At 37.5% G+C, this 23,389-nt stretch overlaps 1 protein-coding gene across 1 annotated transcript in view; it reads right to left on the bottom strand.

Moving 5' to 3' along the window:
• Window positions 1-23,389, bottom strand: part of Smug (Single-strand-selective monofunctional uracil-DNA glycosylase) — a 37,995-nt gene that overhangs the window by 6,041 nt on the left and 8,565 nt on the right. Inside the window, exon 2 of the mRNA XM_090380180.1 lies at window positions 12,627-12,746. Coding sequence (XP_090236306.1) covers window positions 12,627-12,746 — 120 coding nt within the window. The remainder of the gene's footprint in view (window positions 1-12,626; window positions 12,747-23,389) is intronic.

Below are 23,389 nucleotides of genomic sequence, written 5' to 3'. Positions count from 1 at the left end.
ATAACTTAACACGATTACTGTAAACTCACAATTGTGCTGATTTGTACTGTATGCTACCTTCAGGTAATAATAATGCCACCAATTCACATTTTTTAAAATATAATTTTGACAATTTTAACATCTGAGTACTACTCAATCTGGACTATTTATGGCATGTTATGGTGTACGATTTTATTGATGCATTAGCAGCAAGGGTTATTATACACCAAGACTAGATGTTGACTCTTTAGATCAGCATTTCCCAAACTGTGGTCTGCGGAACACTAGTGTTCCGTGAAAAATCGTAATTAAAAAAAATTAATTAAATAAATAAATTTTGCATATCTGTAGCGTACACCACTTTTGTATCATTATAATTTTTAACATTTTTTTTTTTTTTCGGTTATTAATATACTAGCATAGACTAATAATCAAATAGTCCACGGAACACTTTATTTTGGCAGGCTTTTGCATAGAGAAGTTTGTGGTTGAAAAAAGGAACTTTAAAAGGAGTAGAAAGTACTTCTAGTACTGCAGCTGTGGTCAATGAAAACAAACACAATATTGTCACACTTCAAAGTGAGGATGAACATCACAACCTTTTGTTATCCAAAAATCAGAAGTGAAAAAACAGGAACCACATAATAAAAGACCAAAATGAAAGTATGATGACAGTTATTTGAATTTCGGCTTTACGTGTGTCGGAAAAGAAGATGCTCCTGATGCACAGTGCATCGCATATAATAAATTATTAGCAAAGCAGTTCTTTGGCTACTGCTAGACTGGTGTTTAAGTGTTCCTTAAATACACAAGTGTTCCGTAAACATATTGTGAGATGTAAAGTGTTCCGTGACTAAAAAAGTTTGGGAAACACTGCTTAAGATAGTGACACCATTCACAGAATACCAATAATATTTTTTCCCAAAATCAATTTATGTTAGTGATTTTTTTCATGATGTCTGCAAATGATGTTGTTACTTTACAGTGTCACTCCGGAACCTCAATTTTTTTTTTTATTCCACAAAACAGTCAAGGCAACCACAGGATATGCACAAATTTATAACATGATATACTATTACCACTTTCTCTTTAAATACCTCGGTGTCTATTCTAAAAAACTGAAACAACCAATACAGAGCAACTGTATTGGATGGTGAATGGTTCCGATCAACCATTCCTCATCTCTTCCAACATGCAGTATGACTGATGACTTTTGAGGTTATGATGAACATCATGGCGAGGTCCAATCTTCCTTACATTTTGAGGGTACAGCTCTAAAACAGTGTTTGCAGGCCGGCCACTAGTTAGTACACCGGACTGAACCTATTGGTAACTCTTTAGGAGGCTTCCGGATCAGCTAGTGTATAATCTTGCTACCTCTACTCTGCCAGATAGTGACTGGAGAGAGTCTGAGTAGTGTGTATGCAGAAGGCATTGACGAGGCCACGTTATGTCAAGGATCTGGGTATATTCTTACCATGTGTATGCCATACCAAAAATTTCATTACTTCATATAGCACCACTTTTTCTTACTATTGAATACACCATAAATTGTTAAACTAATAGAATAAGCTTATCTGCAAAAAGATCTAAACCTCCCAAACACTTCCTAGTTCATTTCACAAATATACGTGGTCTCAATTCTAATCTCAACGATGTCCATTTCCACTTGCAGTCTACCAAACCCCATGTATCTTTTCTGACAGAATCTCAGTTATCAGTTAATTCAACTACTGCTCGTCTCAGTTGCCCAAATTATTAACTGTATGATTCCTTCCCCTCAAAGGTGTACTTGTGCATATGTCCGTTCCGATATTCCCTGTCAGAGAATTGATAATTTGGAATCTCCTCTCTTCGATCTTCTCTGGCTTGAAATCTCTCTACCTTACTGTGTCAAATTCATCTGTTGTCTCTACCATTCTCCCAGCTCCACTAATCATTTGGAGCTCTTTGACTTCCTCTCTTTGCAACTTGACTTTCTCCAATCCAACTTTCCTAACAGTGAGGTAATTTTCCTTGGTGATTTTAATGTTCACAACTCCAGCTGGCTTCCATTTTCTAGTTGCACTGATCCAGCTGGTCGAGATGCTGAGACTTTTGAAATTTCTAATGACCTTGCACAGATTGTTCATTTACCTACAAGAATACCGGACAATCCTAACCATACAGCCAACACGCTTGATCTTTTTCTCGCAAACAATCCTTCTAAGTACACAGTCGAAGTGAGAGTTCCTTTAGGCACCTCAGATCACAACTTGGTGATTGTCTCTTCTCCAATGGAGCATCTCATGGCTATTCCCAACCTCGTATTGTTTGGCATTACAAGAATGCAAAATGGGATAACCTGCAAGTCTTTTCCTTAGTCAGACTACTGTTTCAAAACTTCTGATATCAACATTTGCTCAGATAGTGTTAGTGAAATTATTCTTGTAGGAATGGAATACTTTATTCCACACTCCACTCTAAAATCTTGTCCTTTACCTAAACCTTGGTTTTCCAATAAATGTGCTAAGGCTGTTCAAGAGAAGAATATTGCATATCGTAATTGGCTTGTTTCCAATCCGTCAGTTTCATTTTCTGCCTACAACAAAGCTCGCAACAATTGTAAAGCAGTCAATAATCAGTCCAAACTAGATTTTGAACAGGCTAAGAGTATAAAACTTGCTTCTTGCCCTAATGGTAACCGAGCATTCTGGTCTCTTGCCAAAGCTATTGGCCACAACTTTTGCCCATCTCTGCTCCCACCTCTGTCAGAACCAGATGATTATACTGTCACTTCAGCCAAGGATAAAGCTGACCTGCTAGCATCCCATTTCTCTTCCAACTCATGTATTAATGATCTTGGTAAAACACCTCCCACCATTCCCAACACGCTCCATTCAATGCCTTCTGTGGTCTTCTTCAAAAGGATGTCAGAAGGATTTTGACGAATCTTGATGGTAAGAAAGCTCCAGGTCCTGATGGTATTTCTCCACTTGGTCTCAAAACTTGTGTTTCTGAACATACTCCTGTTCTTTGCCACCTTTTTTCACTTTCTTATTCCAAAGGTGTTTTTGCTTCTGCTTGGAAATTTGCTCATATCCAGCCAGTTCCTAAAAAGGGTGACAAGTCCCTCCCATCCAATTATCGTCCCATTGCAATTACTTCTACTCTTTCTAAAGTAATGGAGAAATCAATTAACCACTAACTATTAAACTTTCCCTCAACATTGAGGAGGCTTCCATCCTGCAGTGGGTTGATAATGGCTGCACTTTACTTTTTTATTAAACTACCTAGAAACCTTCCGTCTGATCAACGATCGCCAGTATAGATTCCATCAATGCCAATCCACTGGTGATATTCTGGCTTACGTTACCCATTTATGGACAAATTCAATGGAAAAGTTCGGTGAAACACAAGTAGTTGCTCTTGACATCTCAAAGGCTTTTGATCGTGTTTGGCATAAAGGTCTTCTAAACAAGCTTCCATCTTGTGGTTTGTCAACTGTTTTTTGTAATTGGTTATTCAATTTTCTCTCTGATCACTCACCGAGGGTGATGTAGATGGCTCTCTGTCTTCTAACTTTTCCACTAATGCCAGTGTCCCCCAAGGTTCAGTTCTTTCCCCAACTCTTTTCCTCTTGTATATTAATGACCTTCTTCCATTGACTGGAAATTCTATCCATAGTTTTGCTGATAATAGCACATTGCAGTCCACTTTCCATTTTGAGAAACCTTGCCCTGCTCAATCAGCTTCAACTTCTCGAAAATCTGCTTACAATTCCTTAAATGCCGATCTCCAGGTAATTCTCCAGTGGGACAAAGAGAACTTAGTTGATTTCAATCCTTCTAAAACTCAGTCTTGTCTTATATCTCGCAAAAAGGATTCTTCTGCTCTTATGCTCTTCTTTGGTGACACTCCGATTTCTAGGCAAAATGATATATCTCTTTTGGGGATTACCCTGACTTCTAATCTGTCTTGGCACAAGCACATTACAAATATTGCTTCCTCTGTATGTACAAAACTTGGTTTTCTCTTTCGCTCTTGGCGTCACTTTTTTTCCAAACAGCTGTGCACTCTGTACAAATCGCAAATCCACCCTACTATGGAATATTGTTCCCACATCTGGGGCGGTGCCCACAAAACCCCTCTCAGGCTTCTATATTCAATTCAGAAGAGGGCAGTTAGGTTAATTAATGACTCCTCTCTCACAGAGTCTCTCCACTCTGTCTCATAGACGTACTGTTTCTGCTACCTTTTCTACAGATACTTCCATGGGCACTGTTCTTCTGAATTGGCTTCTATAATTCCTGCTCTCTCTTTCGAAACAGTCTGAACATGTGCCGCCACCAGCCAACATCCATTTACTGTCCAACTTCAAAATCACAGAACCAACTTTTCATCTTCCTCGTTTATTCATTCAACTGCCATTTTCTGGAAGAACCTTCCTTCATACGCATTTCCTGAAAATTACAGTCTACAGAAGTTCAAGTCTAATGTCAACAAATATCTTATTTCATCTTCTGAACCTCCAACCCAAGCACGGTACTAAGTACAAAAGGTTCTAATACCTTTCATGTTTGGGATTTTCATAAAAAAAAAAAAAAAAAAAAACTGTGGGTTAACTAAAATCCAATTTAATCATTATTTTATGGTAAAGGGACTGGATAGAAATATTCGTATAGTCAAGAATTTTATTTTCCCGTCTGAAGAAGTCATTGAATATTTCTTCATTAAATCCCAAAAGTCAAATTTTCTTCTTTTCATATAGTGATATAAAACACTTTTAACAGCTTTGTTATATTAGTGACATATTCCTTGTTCCAAGGAATAAAAATGAACTTGCTTCTCATCAGTCAGAATCCTATTTGTTGAAAATGACTTATTCTTCCCTTCAAATCCCTTTCTAAGGGAGTGGGGAGAATTCTAGCAAAGCTTCCATTCTTAGTTACGTCACCTCTTTTCACATTTGATCTTTCTATGTTCTAGAAATGTTTAGTCTAGTAGCATGTTTAGTCTAGAATTGTCTAGTAGCAGCAGCCACTGATAATCCTTAATTTCTCCATCACGAGCTTCTCCAGTTCTACTTTCTATTTCACCTGTTTTTTCCTCTGGAGTTGGAAAAAAAAAAAAAAAAAAAAAAAAATGGTATTATTACCCAAATTGCCTGATAATCAAATGGTTGTATTTCTGAAATGTCAATTATCATTTTACATTTGCCACCTGACTCTTGAACAACAAAGACCAAGGCAGGTATTACATCTCTTCCAGAAGCTTACGAAATACTAAGTCCACTGACACTTAATATTAATAATTTAAAGGGTAGTTAAGGAATAAAATAAAGCCTGTCTGCAATACTATGCAATATTCAGGCACTTTTTGATGCCACTACCTGTGCATAAGCTCATACCATAGTGGTCAGTGTACAGGTCAACTTTATATTTTAAGACAGAAAAATACGTATTTTAGAGTCATATCCGTTGTACAAATCAGATTATAATTCTGAAACCCTTTTATGAAGCACACGTACCAAAGTTATTCACTGCTAGTCTACGTCTGGAAACTATCCCCAGGAACCAGGTAAATACTGCAGTATTGTTTAGAAGCTTGAATCACTGGAACCTGTAGATAGTGCCACATGACTCAAGGCCTGAGCCAGGCAGCAGTGAATGTATGAAAGGAAGGCGATTTGCAGTTTTCTATTCATTCAAAGTTTTATTCTGCAACAGCATCATCTTGTCTTATTTGTTACTTGTATTAGTTGTGTGTGCTTCTTTAAAATGAATAAACCTTCAAAAAGAATGAAGTATGACAGCAGATTCAAGCTGAAAGTTGTAGCATTAAACCATGACAAACTGTGCAGCAGCCAGAAAATTTGACTTAAGTGAAAAGTTAGTGCACGACTGCAAAAAAGAATGAAGATTTGTTAAATAACATACCTAAGATGAAATGTGCTATGAGAGGAAGAAAAAGTCATTGGCCTGGGCTTGAAGACAATCTTTTTGAATAGATATCGGCAAAACACCAAAGTAAATATATTGTGAAAAGAAATGCCATTGATGTTGAAGCACTTCAATGAGCAAAATCTAACCCACAAGTAAGTCAAAAATTCAACGGAGGTTTAAGTTGGTGCAGACACTTCATGGAAAGAAAAGGATTGGTATTAATGCCAAAAGATAAAAATAGCTCAGAAACTACCAGACGGTTTGGAAAAGAAAATTATTGATTTTCAACAATATATAATAAAAATGTGCAAGGAACACAATTTTCCATTGTAACACACTGGAAATATGGATGAAACTCCCATGAAATTTGACATGATAAGGAACCAAACTGTGAATTCAAGAGGAGACAAAATAGTTTTAGTGAACAAAGTTAAAACCAGTGGTAATGTTCAAAAGAAAAACAATCCCAAAGATTACATTTCCCCCTGGAATATTTCATGTACACAAAAATGGTTGGATGAATGAAGGTGAAGTAAAACTTTGGACTGAAAATGTTTGGAATAGGTGGGCTGGTTCTTTACAAAAGGAATCTAGTTTATTGGTTTGGGATATGTTTAAACCACATATGACAGGAAAAACAAAGAAAATATAATCCAACATTAATACAAAGATTGCTGTTATACCAGGTGTATTAACATCAGTTGGGCACAAACTCACACAATATCCAGCTCCACTGGATATTGTGTGAGTTTGTGATAAATGCATTGAACAAAACTGATATTAAAACTGTCATAAATGCATTTAAAAAAATGTGGTACAGTCAGTCCTCGTATAGCACGATAGTTGTGTTCCTAGAAACCCTCGTGCAATGCAAAATCGTGCAATATAAACAACAGGCCCTATGGGAAAAACAGGGTTAGGTGCCGACCACCCAAGATTGAACACACATTTGTAACCAAAACATTACCAAACACAATAAATAATCGTAATAAAATACTTACATATTTTATTACGATTATTTATTATTATACGTAATAAAATACGTAATACGTAAACATTTTAATTACTTAAGTATTTTATTACGACTATTACGTAATAAAATATTGCTAATGCTTTTGCTTCTATTGTAAGCAAACTTTTTTGCTTGATTTTCTATCCAAACAGATGACAACCATTCCATCTCTTCCAATTCTTTGTGTCTTAATCTAATGGATTTTAATTACACTTTGAGTTGTTCCTGCTATGAAAGTTGTTTTTATTTTCTTCTGCATTCTTTGTAATTCTCGGCGTTGCCTCATTTAGGTCTGTAGCACGTGCAATATCACATGGTCTTTCATTTCGCTCAAAGCGTTTCACAATTTCATATTTTTTCTCTATCGACAGAGGCAGACTGGCCATAAGCCTTACCGGGGAAACCCCGGTGGGCCGGAGGCCAGTGTGATTTTGGCCATAAACCATAGTATGAGGCCACTATAAATTTTCCCGGGTAAGAATTTTTGACCCAGTCCGCCTCTGTTTATCGATATTGCTTTTGTTTTTCTCTGTGAATCTGTAATGTCCCAGGACGCTTCCTTTTCACACCTTTTAAGTACTTTACTCATTTTTAGGGAATAAAGCACAATTACAAAACGAGGAGGCATGCTTGATACACATAAACAAAGCTGCCTGTGTGTAGCAACTGAATAAACAACACCGTAAAGGCAGAGATACACTATTAACACCTCACATTTTACTAAAGCACATTTCTGGGGGTTACTACCATAAAACAATAAAAACAATTTCCAGTTGCGTTTCTGCTAGTGGAATCTGTTATAAACTGGAAGTAAAGTTGATCTAATGGCATTTGCGATTATACCAATAACTGGAATTGTGTTGCGTTTTACGTTATTATGGTGAAATGTGTTTCCCCTTCACTGATATAAAAAACATAAATATATTTTCAGATTCTTCTCTTCATTCCTATCGTGTTGCGTTCGGTTGGGGTGATTCTGTGTTCGACTGCCATTTCTTGTAAACAATAATGGACCCAACAGTGTTGGGTCCATTATTGTTTTCTGTATTTATAAATGATATTGATGATGGTATATCAAGCTTAATGTCCAAGTTTGCAGATGATACAAAGGTTGGCAGGGTTGTCAAGGACACTACTGACACTATGCTGCTGCAACAGGATCTGGAAAGGTTGAGCAGATGGGCTGAGAGGTGGCAAATGAAGTTTAACATTGACAAATGTAAAGTACTACACATGGGAAACAGCAACCCCAGAGCAACGTATCAACTCTGTGGTACTACACTGACAGTGGTAGAGAATGAAAGGGACTTGGGGGTGGTTGTGCAGGCAGATATGAAGTTCTCTGAGCAGTGCAGACGGGCTGCAAGAGTAGCTCATGGAGTATTGTCAATGATATACAGGAATTTTTCCAGCAGGGATAAGGAGGTGATTATTCCATTGTATAAGGCAATGGTCAGGCCACACCTAGAGTACTGTATACAGGTCTGGAGGCCTCATTTCAAGAAGGATGTAGAGCTGCTGGAACGAGTACAGAGAAGGGCAACAAGATTAGTGAATGGAACAAAGGGGTGCTCTTATGAAGAAAGGCTTAAGTTTTGCAAATTACAGTGTCTGGAGACTAGGCACCAGCGAGGTGATCTGATAGAGGTGTATAAAGCCTTGAATGGTTTAAGCATGCTCAATGCTGATGGGATTCTTCCTCTAGCTCAGAAAAATCACCTGAGAGGGCATAAATTCAAATTGAGGAAAGACAGATGTAGGATAGACGTGCGGAAATTTGCCTTTAGCCAGCGGGTGGTTGGTTGGTGGAACAGACTTCCATCCCTTGTGGTGGAGGTTGATAGCCTAAATAAGTTTAAGGCTCAGCTGGACAGGTATTTTGAACAAACAGAGGGGTGAAGTGGAGGTGGGTTTTTTTTTTTTTTTTGGCTGATGCTGCATAAGCTTGCTTTCTTGCATCAAATGCCTCTACTAATGCTAATGCTAAACACAAAGGAGAATCGTGCATAAGCGAATTCGGTTCGTGTTATATAAGATATCGTTCCCCTATTTATAAATCGTGTATGATCAAATTCGTGTAGTGTAAACATGTGTTATACGAGGACTGACTGTATATCAAATTTCATAGACAGCACAGAAGGTGATTTTTTGTGGCAGAATGATGATGTATCGGATATGGGTGGGATCTGTATGTAAAATTTTATTGAAATTGAATGGGACATTACAAGAGACATTATGTTATCTAATAATGAAGATTTGGATATGTAACCATGTTTTTGGTAGACTGTATTAGTGTAAATGTATTGTATATTGAATTTTATTGTTTAATCTATTTATAAAATTTTATACATGTGTTTTTTTAATTGTCAAACAATATTTTAAATGTGTAGTATCTCTCCATTTGCTATAGATTTTTGGTTATATTTCAAACTTCAAGTCTTGACTTATATGCTGACCAATAGGGTACTTGAGCAGAGTAGTAACTCAAATTATGGGTAAATGATGTTCAACAGTTCATGTAGCAATATTCAACGTCAAGAATCTTTAGTTTCTGAGATATTCACACCATGCCAAATGGTTTTTCTGAAATTGTTAACTTATAATAAAAAAGCATCATTACACTAAATGGTTACACAATAGTGAAAAGTGCGAAATGGTTCAGGACCCCAGCTGATCCCCAGCAACTTAGTTTGAGAGTTATGGAGGTCTCCTCCTGTTTAGATAGCCTCAAACCCTTTAATACCCTGTTCCTCAAGATATGAGCAACATATCTTGCAGAACAAGCAAGATATGTCACTTGCATACATACATTAGATTATATACACACTCAGTGATCACTGAATTATGACCACCTACCTAATACCACGTTGAGGCATCATTCGCATGGATAACAGCTGCTATTCGCCTAGGCATTGACTCCACTAGATGACTGAAGGCATCCACTGGGATCTGTGCCGACTGGGCTAGCTGGGTGAGTAAAGTGCCTGCCTGGCAACCCAAAGGTCGCGGGTTCGAATCCTGCCTCGGTCTTCGATCAAAGTACTGCAAAAACCTTGGGAGGTGCATTATGGCCACAGAAGCCGATGTGCCAACAACTACCAAAAAAAAAAAAAAAAACTGGGATCTGCAGCCATGGTGCCTGCAAGGTTTTCCAGTGTTAGAATAGACCAGCATTTCTCAAACTGTGTTCCGTGGAACACAGTTTGAGAAATGCTGGTGAGATGTGAACAAGTGTTCCGCAAAAAATCGCAATTAATAATTAAAAAAATAAAATAAATAAATTTTGCATATTTGTAGTGTACACCACTTTTGTATCATTATAATATTTAGCATAATTTTTTTTCAGTTATTAATATACTGGCAGAGACTAATAATCAAATAGACTGCTGAACACTTTATTTTGGCGGGCTTTGCATAGAGGTAATGACACCTACGAAAAAGTAGCAATGTGGTGATCTAGTATGCCATTCATATGTGATTTAGCCTGGAGTACACGGGTTGAAGGAGAGGAGGAAACGAACCGATATCATAACTAAACTGACTTCCTTGTATAAGTTTTTTTTTTGATAATTATTAGTATTTCAAAACATTATTATTAAAATATGTGACCATGGATTTGTGTTTGAAAAATGGAACTTTAAAATGAGAAACAAAGTACTTTCAATGTCCCGTAAATATGTTGCAAGATGAAAAGTGTTCCGTGAATATGTTGCGAGATGAAAAGTGTTCCACGACTAAAAAAGTTTGGGAAACGCTGGAATAGACGATGGTTGTGTCCCCATACACCTCACTTCCTGTTCCAAAACATCCCACAGGTGTTCAATTGGATTGAGGTCTGGTGAATTTGGAGGCCAATCAAGATGGATGATATCTTCGTTATGTTAATCAAACCACTCATGCACAATGCAGGCCCAATGACACGGCGCATTATCATCTTGGAAGATCCTGTTTCTCTCCGGGAAAAAATGAAACATGACAGGATGCACATGGTCTCCTAAGAGCTGCCAGTAGATCTCACTAGTGAAACAGTCCATATGCACCAGGGATCCTGGTTCCTGCCAGCAAAACATGCCCCATATTCAGCAGCTGCCACCACCTGTCTGGATAATGGGCACCATGCACAATAGGTCCATGGACTCATGTTGCATGTGCCCCCCAGTGGTGTGCTCCAAATTTTTAACAACCGGCTAAAAAAAAAACAAGACCAACAATATGTGTATATATTTATTGTAAGTTTCACTGATTTACAACAGTTTGGAACATAAAAGTTTCAAACCATAAATATTTTTTTTATTGTAATTTCCATATAGCCAATTAATTCTCACAAAATGTTTTCACTGACTTTTGCCAAGCTCTTGCATCCAAAGCCAATTTATGTTGCAATTCAACCACGATTTAACAAATGGAGTTGCATCCCAATCCACATAATTTTTCCCGGGCCACTTTGACTTAGGGTAATGTCCTTATCAGGTTCACGACAATTCTAGAAACACAAAATCTTTGACAGACGTCGAGCATGGGAATGTCATTAGCTTAAGAAGACACGGCCCAGGCAAAACTAAGAGGATGTTTGCTGGAAATAATATTCCTGAAAAATTGTTAGTAGAGGTAATTCCTACACAAGCTGCCACGTAGGGAAGGGGTCGGAAGAAAGGAAGCACAAAGGGTGCCGAAATAAGCGGACCCTGGCTGGATTTTCCATGTCACCATATACAAGCTTATCACCCAAATGCTGCTAGCCATTGTGGATTGAATTGCATGCCACTCTCTACAGTTTATGGCCATTGTCGTTTTAACAATCAACTCGCAAAATTCTTGAAAATTTAACAGCCGGCTCCAGCATACCACTGCTTGTGCCACACATGAAGCATCCAACAGAACGTTCCACCAGATATTTGATTCATCCGACTAGCACACTCATTTCCAGTTCTCCAGTGTCCAATCAGCATGTTATTTACACCACAGCATTCACCACTAATGATGATCAGTGGAGAGGAGAGGGTGTCTCTTGGGTTGTCTGCTGTGGAACCCCATATGTCTGAGTGTGTGGTGCATCATTATTTGGGATATTGTTCTTGCATTCCCATGTTAACTGTCGCACAGTGACCTGCCATTGAGCCTGTACAACATGCTGCACCCTTCACTCACAATGAACATCCACCTTGCATAATCCTTTACAGTTCTGTTGGCAGGTGGTTTTAACTGTTCAAACACCATTCTTTATACACCTTAACCACAGTGGGCTGTAAGCAATTGACGATACCTGCCATTTCCGATATGGAAGCACCCAACACACAAGCTCCCGCAATTATTCCTTTTGAAACTCCATGATAGCTTTACTATGTCCCATAACTGCTACTTTATCACTTTGACTTGCACAAGCAGATGCAAATTACCACTGTTCCAGCATACAAAGCTGCTCAGCTTTCTATAATGCATGCTATGTGGCATAGTCCATTACAGATGGGATGATCACAATTCAGTGATCACTGAGTGTGCATAAATACATATATTGATATAATAATATGTGGATTACATGTATTAATAGACATATGTACTCCTATAAACTGACCCAGTGATAGAACATACATTATGTTATCAAAAGTATTGATGCATTCATATATGTGACTATATATTTTAATATGGTGTAGGCTTACTCACCCATCTCACTCTCTCTCTGAATATGTTATATTTTTTTTAATTTTACATACCTCACTCCTTTTACATTTGAGCCCTTGAATCTGCCTTTGCGGATGTTCTTTTAGAGGTTTTCCTACAAATCCTTCTATTCCTAACCAGTTTTTAACATAATTAACTTCTCCAAAAGGTACCTAAAAAATATAACTTCCATTTAAAGTACGGCATAACTTTTATTCCAAACAGCATGAATAAACATAAAAATTCTTAACAGCTACAACTCTCACTAGTAATGCTATATATTTAAATTATACACATGTCATTACTATCTACAGGGTGATTCTAAAGTTGTGCAACTCAAAACGAAAGAGCTAATTTCTATCACTTAGTAACCACATTCAATTCTTACAAAACCAAATTGGTGGCAACACTGTACAAAATTGTGCTTGTTAGGAGACACTTAACAAACCTGTCTATATCACAAGATATTCTCTGTCTGAACATGTGTTTACAGTCAAATAATACTTTTGTTTAAACTCATACATAAATAGCAAAACTGAATTTCAAGAAAAATATTTTGATTCCACAGTAATGAATAAATCAGTTTCACGATCAGTAACTCATTTCTGTGAAGCAGATGGCATTTGTGATTAAAAAAAAAAAATAAAAAAAATGCATGCCCTTCGTTGCTATGCAAAGAAAAACTTGAAAATGCTACTCAACAATTATTGTTGTTCCAAAAAGGTCACTGAGAAGAGTCTTGCAACACAAACAGGTATATCTTATTCAAGTAGACAGCTTTTAAAAAGTTAGGCATCCATCACTACTGTATTCATATAATACACGAATGTAAAGAACTTGATAGAGAAAAAAGATTTGAATTATTGTTGATTTTTTTTTTTTTGTGTGCTTTCATTGATTTGATAGAACTGGCATTTTTTTTTTCTTCAGTAAATAAACTTGAATGGTTACATCAACAGTCAAAACAGGATATGGAGAAATGAGGTTTGGTGTACTATTTCATATTTCCCAGTGATTGGACCTCTCTTCTTCAAGAACATAGTTGATAGAAGCCTATACTAAGATTTAATATACCCATTTATTGATTTACTTGACAATAACAAATGCTATTTTTAGGTTCAGCAAGACAGGACAATTTTTCACACTTCCAATGAAAAACAGTAGCAACCGAGAGATTTTTTGGTAATCAACTTCAGTAAATAAACTGAAGTTGATTACCAAAAAATCTAAAAAGGATCTAAAAATCTGTGGCACAAACGATTTCACGTTACTAGATTATTTGTCAAGCTGTTGAAAGGCAGTGTGTATAAAAATAATCCCCACACATTAGAGGCACTGAAAGCCAATATTGAGAGTGAAATTGTGAAAACACAGACATTAAAAACTGCAAGAGGTGCCACCAAATATGATGAAATGAACTGATTGATTATAGTTTTTTAATACATATTTATAATAATTTATTATCATTAAGAAGAAATACAGGATCATCTAGACAAGACTGCAGTAATAATTCAGACACAGCATGGGCTTGTTAAGGGAAAGTCTTGTCTGGCAAATCTGATTGGATACTATGATGTGGTTACAAAGGAACTGGATGCAAAATATAATTTTAATATCATATACTTTGATTTCAGTAAAGCTTTTGATATATATTTAACCCCAGGGGCTCACATCTGGTGAGTATAGACTTGGCACACCCAGGGTCCTGAGCTGGATATGATCATTCTTCCCTTCTACCTCTCTCTCTCTCTCGGGGTAATTCAGAAAAATTTTTTGGCTGGTGCAGCATAAACCTCATGCTTCCTTGCACCACATGGCTAATAATAATAATACCGTTGCACATGGAAGACTACTATACAAATTGGAGCAGTATGGTATTAAGGGCAAGTTGCTACAATGGATAAAAGGGTGGTTGAGTGGAAGAAGACAGTGGTAATCAATGGATGCTGCTCTTCGTGGGCTAATGTTATTAGTGGAGTCCCTCAGGGTTCGTTGTTGGGCCCACTGTTGTTTTGTATATTTATCAATGATATTGATGCAGGTATATCAGGCTTAACTGATTAAAAGAGGTTGTTAATGGCAGTGTGCTACTGCAACAGGATCTAGAAAAATTGGACAGATGGGCTGAGAAGTGGCAACTGAAGTTTAACATTGACAAATGCAAAATTACTGCATATGGGTAGAAGTAACCAAAGAGAAACATACCAACTGTGTGGTACTACACTTAGGATGGTAGAAAATGAAAAAGACCTGGGAGTAATTGTGCAGTTAGATAGTCTGCGAGAACAGGTCATGGGGTATTGTCAATGATACACAGTAATTTTGCTAGTAGGGAAAAGGAGGTGAGGAATATATATATCCCTTTGTATAAGGCAATGGTCAGGCCACATCTTGGGTACTGTGTACAGGTCTGGAGGCCACAATTTAGGAAGAATGTAGAGTTGCTTGAGCGAGTACAGAGAAGGGCAACAAGACTGGTGAGGGAAACGAAGGAGTCCTCTTACCAAGAAAGTCTAAGTTCTGGAAATTGCAACATCTGGAGACTAGGCACCTGCAAGGTGATCTCATTGAAATGTATAAGGTCTTGAATAGGTTGAGCAGGCTCAATTCTGATGGGATTCTTCTGCTTGCTCCGATTACAAACCTGAGTGGGTATAAATTCAAATTGAGGAAAGATGGTTGTAGAATAGATGTGCGGAAATTTTTAGCCAGCAGATAGTTGATTGTTGGAACAAACTTCCATCTGTCACTGTAGAAATTGATAGCTTAAATAAATTCAAGGAGGAACTGGACAAACTTTTAGAGGGAGTGGATGTGTGAAATTCTTTTGGTTTTTTTTTTTTTTGGCTGATACTACATAAGCTTGCTTTCTTGCATCACATGCCTCTACAACTACTACTGCTATTATTATAGTTATTATAATGATACATTAGCAAGTAGATCCTCCCCCCATTAGTCCTCAGAATGGCTTGGCATGGCATGGACTCAATGAGGTGTTGAAAGCATGTCACACAGGTGCAGGTCTATGTTAAATCAATTGCTTCCTATAGTTGCTGCAATTGGATGGTTGCAGATCTTTACTCTGAAAAGCTTGTTCCACGTCAACCACAGATCTCAAATGGACAGATTAGTTCTAATGCCATATAATTTTAAGAATCTTGATTCCAACTGTTTCAGACTAATGGAAGAACAGAATATGGCAAAAATAGCATGCATTCATGAACCCGCCCTGCCAAGTGCAGAAAATGTAGCCTGGTAATGAAAGTATAATGGTATACAGAGGACCGCTTGATACCAGTGGATCAACATTTAGATACCATAGGTTAGTTACTGTAAATTGTTTCTGACTAAGCACATCTCTTCATGGCTGCAGTGCATCCATCTGCAAATTAGTTCTTTTGGCAGAATAATGTGCCATATCAAAAGGCACATTATTCTGTGCCTTTTGATATGATACAGAACTAGTTGCAGAAACTTGAGAGTAAGTTCAGTACACTGCAGTGGCCTTCTTAGTCACTAGATCTCAAATCCAGTTGACATCTATGGATGAGGGAAAACAAACTCTTCACAGTAGCGATCTGCAAACAATCTATTTGCAACAACTGTGGGAAGCAATTGAGTTAACATGTCCATGCCTGTGCCAAGCCATTCTAAGAATTAATGGGACTAATGTTTTTTTTATAACCAGCAAAATTTAAACTACTTACTTAATGTAGACCGGGGTTCGAGCCCGTGACCACCAAATACGGAGGATGCGGAAAGGTCAGAGAATGACCACCACATATCCCTTGAGCAATATGGCCTTAGTTGCTAATGCTCCTAATAAAAACCAAAACCAAATAACAAACTTACTTAATGATTTTAATGCTAACAGCACAACAAACTGTGGCTCCACACAGAGTTTTTGTTTATATTCCAGCACAACCATCACGCCAGAAGAGCTTACAAAAAATCATGAATACAATCGTTAATTGTATTTAACAGTCATGAGTTTGAACCACAGCCCAATCAAAGAGCATGTGCTATTGCATTCTTACTCCTGATCACTCAGCTACATCACCTTTCTTGTCCTGGTATTGCCTAAATACATGTATTTGAAATAGTCAGTAATGAAACTGGTAGATGAACTTTTTAGCAATGAAATTAAGTTGTCAAAAGGTTAACCTGTTACTTAGCCACATAGCATTAGCTTTAGTAGAGACATATGATATAAGAAAGTAAGCTTATATAGCATCAGCCAAAAAAAAAAAAAAAACTTCCCATTTCACCCATCCATTCACTCCAAATGTTTGTCTAGTTCTGCCTTGAACTTAGTTAAGTTGTTGACCTCCACTACAACAGATGGAAGTTTGTTCCAACTATCAACCACCCACTGGCATATTAATATTTTGATGATGTCATATGTTTGAAAGTGCTGCAATACCCATAACTCATTGTGAAGGTAAAGTTTATTCTGCTGTCAACACTATGCTCATTGCATTAATTATGCTCATTACACTCAACAAAAAAAAAAATATATATATATATGAAAAGAACATAACTCTTTTAACTCAATATAATTAATATTATAATGCAACAATAATTTCATTTGTTTAATTATTAATTAAATTTGTAATATAATTATTAGTATTAGTGAAAATCTGTCCCCAGAAATACAGAATGGGATACCATTATTATCCGTAATCTTTATGATAAAGCCATTTTGTTTACAGATTTGAAAGGGGAAACACAATGACCCTAAAATAAGTTCAGTGGGAGGCTTGAGAACATCGAACAGCAGCACAATGTACTCAACTGAAAAAATTATCAACAGTATTAGTAGTAGAATTAGCCAAACAGTACAAGGAAGCTACAGGCTTTTGATGAACTGGCCAAAAATATAAAAAATAATAAAAAACGATAAATTATGCAATTCCCTCCTCATGAAGCTAACTATCCAGTTGACCTTTGAATTTCTTAAAACTGTCAACCTCCAACAATCTGTGGGAGCGACTTGTGCTAATAATCAAAAATTAACTGGCTAAAGCAAAACTTTCTAAAATCTATTCTAAACCAATTCCCCCGTGATTTGAAATTATGACCCCTAGTTCTGGAATTCTTTATAACAATCAAAAGTTTGCCTTCATTCATTTTACTAGCCTCTCTCAGAGCCTTATAAACCTCAATCAGGTCCCCTCTGAGGTGCATGGTTGTCAGGCTCTGTAGCCCACATCAGAGTCTTTCCGCATATGGTCGTCCTTTTGCTGATCTCACCATGCAAGTTGCCCATCTTGGACCCTTTAAAGAAGCTCAATGTCTCTTTTGAGATGAGGTCTCCATACTTGGGCACAGTATTCCAAATGCAGTCTTACAACTGCCTTATACAGTGGGATTATGACCTCCCTATCTCTACAGGATAACGTTTGATAAATAATTGATAAGACACCATGGGCTTTTCTGGCTATATGTTACACTGCTCAGAAAACTTCACATCTGCCCATATCATAACTACCGGATTCCTTTCTTCCTCAACTGCTTTTAATTCAACCCCACCAAGTGTATAATTTATTTTGGGATTGCTATTCCCCAAGCATATAACCTTGCATTTTGCTGCATTAAAACTTAGCTGCCAGCTTTTCTGACTATTCTTGCATCCTGTTCAAGTCGTCCTGAAGGAGTGCTGCTTGGCACTGATCAATAACAACTCTACCAATTGTTACATCTGCAAATTTTTACATCATGCCTTCTATCCTTTCATCAATGTTGTTGTTTATGAAAATAAGAAACAACAGTGGTCTAAAAATCGATCCCTTGTGGACCCCACTTCTGACATTAAAGCAATCTGAAGCATATCAATTAATCACAACCCTCTACCCTGCAGCCACCCAGCAATTCATCTGAGAATATTTCCAGTAATCCCAGCATGTTTATACAGTACTCTCTCATGAGGGACTGAGTCAAATTCTTTGTTAAAACCCAAATAAACTATGTCGAAATTATTCCGTACATCCGGCTCGTGAGTAAATGTGACAAAGTAGCTTACTAGGTTAGTTAAACATGATTTTCCCTTAACAAAATAATGTTTTGTGCATCCTAATAGGTTAGTTAAACATGATTTTCTCTTAACAAAATAATGTTGTGTGTCCTTCAGAAGACAGGATATTAGAGCTGGAAAAGGAATTAGAAAATGTGAATTGGAATAGCATCGGTTTGGCTGAAACAAGAAGAAGAAATTAATCACTTATAAGTTTATCAAGTGGAAATCTGCTGTACACCAATGGAAACAGTGAAAGGAGTGAAGGTGGAGTTGGGTTTCTGGTCCATAAAGATTTTAAAAACAACATTTTGGAATTCAAAAGTACATCACCAAGGGTGTCAAGACTAATACTCAAGATTTCTAAGAGGTACAAGCTAAAGATTATAATGATTTATGCACCAACATCGAGCCATGATGATGAAGAGGTTGAAGAAATGTACACTGGAATTGAGAGTCTTCTAGATGAGCAGAAAACCCACTACACTATTATTATGGGGGACTTCAATGCTAAGGTTGGAAAAAGGCAAAACAGCGCAGAAAGAGGAACTATAGGAAATTTTGGAATTGGTGAAAGAAATAAAAGAGGTGAAAGACTTGTGGAATTTGCAGAATCTCAAGGAATGTCAGTAATGAACACTTTTTTCAAGAAAAGGGTGAACAGAAAGTGGACATGGAAGAGTCCAAATGGATTAACAACTAATGAAATCGACTTCATCCTCACTAACAGAAGATATATTGTGAATGATGTTACCATCCTGAATAAGGTAAATGTTGGAAGTGATCACAGAATGGTAAGATGTACACTTGATATAGATGTAGGAAAGGAAAGGAAAAAACTGACTCGAGTAAATAATACAAAGGTCTTTGAAATAACAGAGGAGGAGAAAAAGCAGTATGTACTGGAAGTTAAGAACAAGTTTGAGCTTCTGCAGACTGCTCAGGACCAAGATATCGACGAGGAATATTACAACTTTCTGAAAGTGATAAAGCCCAAGAAACCTATAGGGAAACAGAAATCCAAAGAAGAAAAAATTAGTCAAGAAACACTTGTCATGATGAACCAAAGACAACAAATGAAGAGCAAGAAAAACACTGACAGGGAGAAAATTGAGTATACTGAGTTATGCAAAGCCATTAGAAAGAGACTCAGAGAGGACATAAGAAGATTTAACACAAGAAAAGTAGAACAAGCATTAAGGGAAAACAAAGGATTTAAATCAGCAGCCATGAGCAGTAATACAGAAAGACAAATGATACTGAAACTGAAGAATAGCGATGGTGTACTTATAAACAGCAGAGAAGGCATAATTCAAATAGCAGAAGACTACTATAGAGAATTCTACAAGGAGCGAGGGAATGATACCAGCAGTGGGGAAGATGGATTGCAAAGTAGCAACACATACGACATACCCGATATTCTTCCTGATGAGGTAGAACATGCATTGAAGAAAATGAAGAATCGGAAAGCCCCGGGGGAAGATGAAGTTACTGTAGAGTTGTTAAAATTGGGAGGAAGAGACATAACACAAAAAATGGCAAGGCTCTTCACAAAGTGCATTAGAAAAGGTGTGATGCCTAAGCAGTGGAATAATGCAATCATAGTTTTGCTGCATAAGAAAGGAGATAAATCAGAAATTGGAAATTACAGACCAATTAGCTTGTTATCCCATATCTACAAGTTGTTCACAAGGGTCATTACTAACAGATTAGAAAGAATACTTGATGAGAATCAACCGAAAGAGCAAGCTGGCTTTAGGACAGGATTCTCAACTATGGATCACCTTCACGTAATATCACAGCTAATGGAGAAAGCAAATGAATATAAAACACCGTTATGCCTGGCATTTGTGGATTATGAAAAGGCATTTGACTCCATACAGCATAAAGCAATGTTTCGGGCACTGGAAAGACAAGGCATAGATACTCCATATATTATGATTTTGAAGAAAATATATGAGAGTGCTACATCCTTTATTAGACTAGACAAAGACAGTAGCAAATTTAAAATCGAGAAAGGAGTTCGACAAGGAGACACAATATCTCCGAAGCTGTTTACTGCTGCCCTTGAGGAAGCTTTCAGAAGATTAGACTGGTCGCAGAAAAGAGTCAATGTGAATGGAGAGTACCTAAACCATTTACGATTTGCAGATGACATTGTGGTCATAAGCCACGATCCCAAAGAATTAGAGGAAAATCTTAATCAGTTATGCACAGTTAGTAAGGATTTTGGACTAAAGATGAATATGGCTAAAACAAAAGTAATGATGAACAAGTATGCCACGGAAAGGGAAATAATGATTGAAGGAGCAGTAATTGAAAAGGTGGAGTCATATACTTATCTGGGACAAGTTATTAGCTGTAATAATGATAAATGGCTGGAAGTCAAGAGAAGAATAAATTTTGGATGGATAGCATTCAGGAAATATAGTCACATACTGAAGAGCAATATCCCAGTTTGTCTGAAACGTAAAATAATGAATCAATGTATACTCCCCACCATGACTTATGGAAGTGAAACTTGGGCACTCACCAAAAGAATGGAAGAGAAGCTAAGAACTACACAGCGAAGAATGGAACGAATTATATTGGGAATCAGACTGTTAGATAAGAAGAGAAACACATGGATTAGGCAGCAAACTCAAGTAAAAGGACATTCTTATCAAAACTAAAGAACTAAAATGGTCTTGGGCAGGACACATAGCTCGAAGACATGATGACAGATGGACTAAGAAAATAACAGAATGGTACCCAAGAGGAGCTAGAAGAAAACCTGGAAGACAAAGGCGGAGATGGATAGATGAAATTCATGAGTTTTTGAGTAGTAAATGGATGGCCAGTGCTCAAAACAGAAGGAACTGGAAAATTGCTGGAGAGGCCTTCATCCTGCAGTGGATTGAAAATGGCTGATGATGATGATGTCCTTCAGAATGCCATTTCTATCTAAATGTTCCTGGATTGCAGTCGTAATCACTGCCTCTAAGGTTTTCCCCTACCACTGAAGTCAGTCTAACCATGCTGTAGTTACTGACTTCACTTTTAGAGCCACCTTTATGCACTGGTGATGTGTTTGCGCTTCTCTAGTCCAAAGGAATCTGTCCCCAAGTCCAAAGATGCCTTCATAATTAACCTGATGATTGGTTCAATACACTCTCTGGCCACTTCAAAATTACTGGGTATATGCCATAAACCCCATATTTGTTTACTTGCCTTTATGCTTTTCCTAATAAATAGTCATCTGCAATTTCGAAATCACTAATTTCATATGACTCAGCCTCTTCTCAGCATGAAAGATCTTTTGTCAGTAAAGACCGATGCAAAGTACCTATTCAATCCATCAGCATGGTTATCTAAGACTTCCCACACCCAGTATATAAGAAACCGATCCGATTTGCTTTCTTCTTCATATATTTGCATACATGAAAAATTCCTTGTTCCCATTATTTGCTCTCTTATCCATTGCCTTCTCGTACGCAGCCTTGGCCACCCTGACCTTATTTGTGGTACTATTACAGATCAACTTGTAGCTGTTGTAGGCTTCAGTACTTTTTATTGCTCTGTAACTATCCATGCTATCTTTTTCTGCTCTATTAGCTTAGCCATTTCTGCATCCTTCTCATGTAATATTTTCTTAATGGTATATATGCAGTCATGGTTACTGTGATTTTTGCCTTTTAAGTATTCCATAATTCAAATGTATTTGTCCTCCCTCTGCAATCCACCCAATTAATAGATGCCATATAGCACCTTAAATCATCGGAGCAGTATGGCCTTCGTTGCTAATGCTCCTAAAAACCAAATAACAAACAAACATTAATTCATATAGATGGTCGTCCATCTATATGATTTAAGGAGTCAGCTCTACCCAGCTCAACAGCAGAGCTGACTCCTGTGCATCAGGCAACACAGAGACAATCCCCAAGGCAGAATGCGCTGGTCCCAAAGGAACTAATTACTGTGAGTGACTGTATTGTCAGGGAGACAGAGAATATACTATGCAAGAAGGATAGGTGGAACAGGTCCAGGGTATGTCTGCCAGAGGAGAAAGTTGATGATGTTGTAAGGCAGATGTCATCTTTTAAGGGCATAAAAGGTGATATTGTTGTAAACGTTGGAACTAATTATATTAAGACTAAGAGATCTGCACATTTACTCAACAGGTACAGGTCAATGATGAAAAAAGTCGCGAGTTAGGGTTGAATGTGAAAGTGTCTGCAATTCTGTCCAGACACGACAGGATGGAGTATATGATGAGAGCCTTGTCGATCAATTTGGCCCTGGAGAGATTGTGCAAGGCTCAATGGGTACAATTTTTTTCAGCCTGGCTGTGCTTGTTGACAGGAGTTAAATAGAAAGGGTGCAAGAATATTTGCTGATGCTATCAAGACAGTGTTAGGTGGGTCGGAAAACTGCTAGCTTGGGGAGGATACACAGACTAAAAGGTTAACAGTGGCCGCAGGCAGAGGCAAAAGTGATTCTTGCACTGCTTCTATTGGAATGAGCAGCAGCAGCAGCAGCAGCATGGAAAGCAAGGCAATGGAGATTTCCAGGAGTCAAGTGGAACAAATAAATACATGAGCTGTGTTAGGGTAACTAAGAATAGAAACAGGTGCATGTATACTTGCATGAACACTAATGCTATGAGTATAGTTGATAAATTTGATGAGCTTGAAGTGCTAGTCAAGACATCAAAGGCAGGTATTGTTGGGATATCAGACTTGGTGTCACACAGATATAAGCAGTGCAGAATTGGAATTTGGGGAGTACAATGTGTACAGAAAGGATAGACAGGACAGGAAGGGA

Source organism: Mastigoproctus giganteus, chromosome 1 (genome assembly GCF_048544385.1).
Source record: "Mastigoproctus giganteus isolate SK-2022 chromosome 1, ASM4854438v1, whole genome shotgun sequence".
NCBI lineage: Eukaryota > Metazoa > Arthropoda > Arachnida > Uropygi > Thelyphonidae > Mastigoproctus > Mastigoproctus giganteus.
Note: the sequence above shows the minus strand (reverse complement) of the source record. Positions and strands in the feature narration are given on the sequence as shown.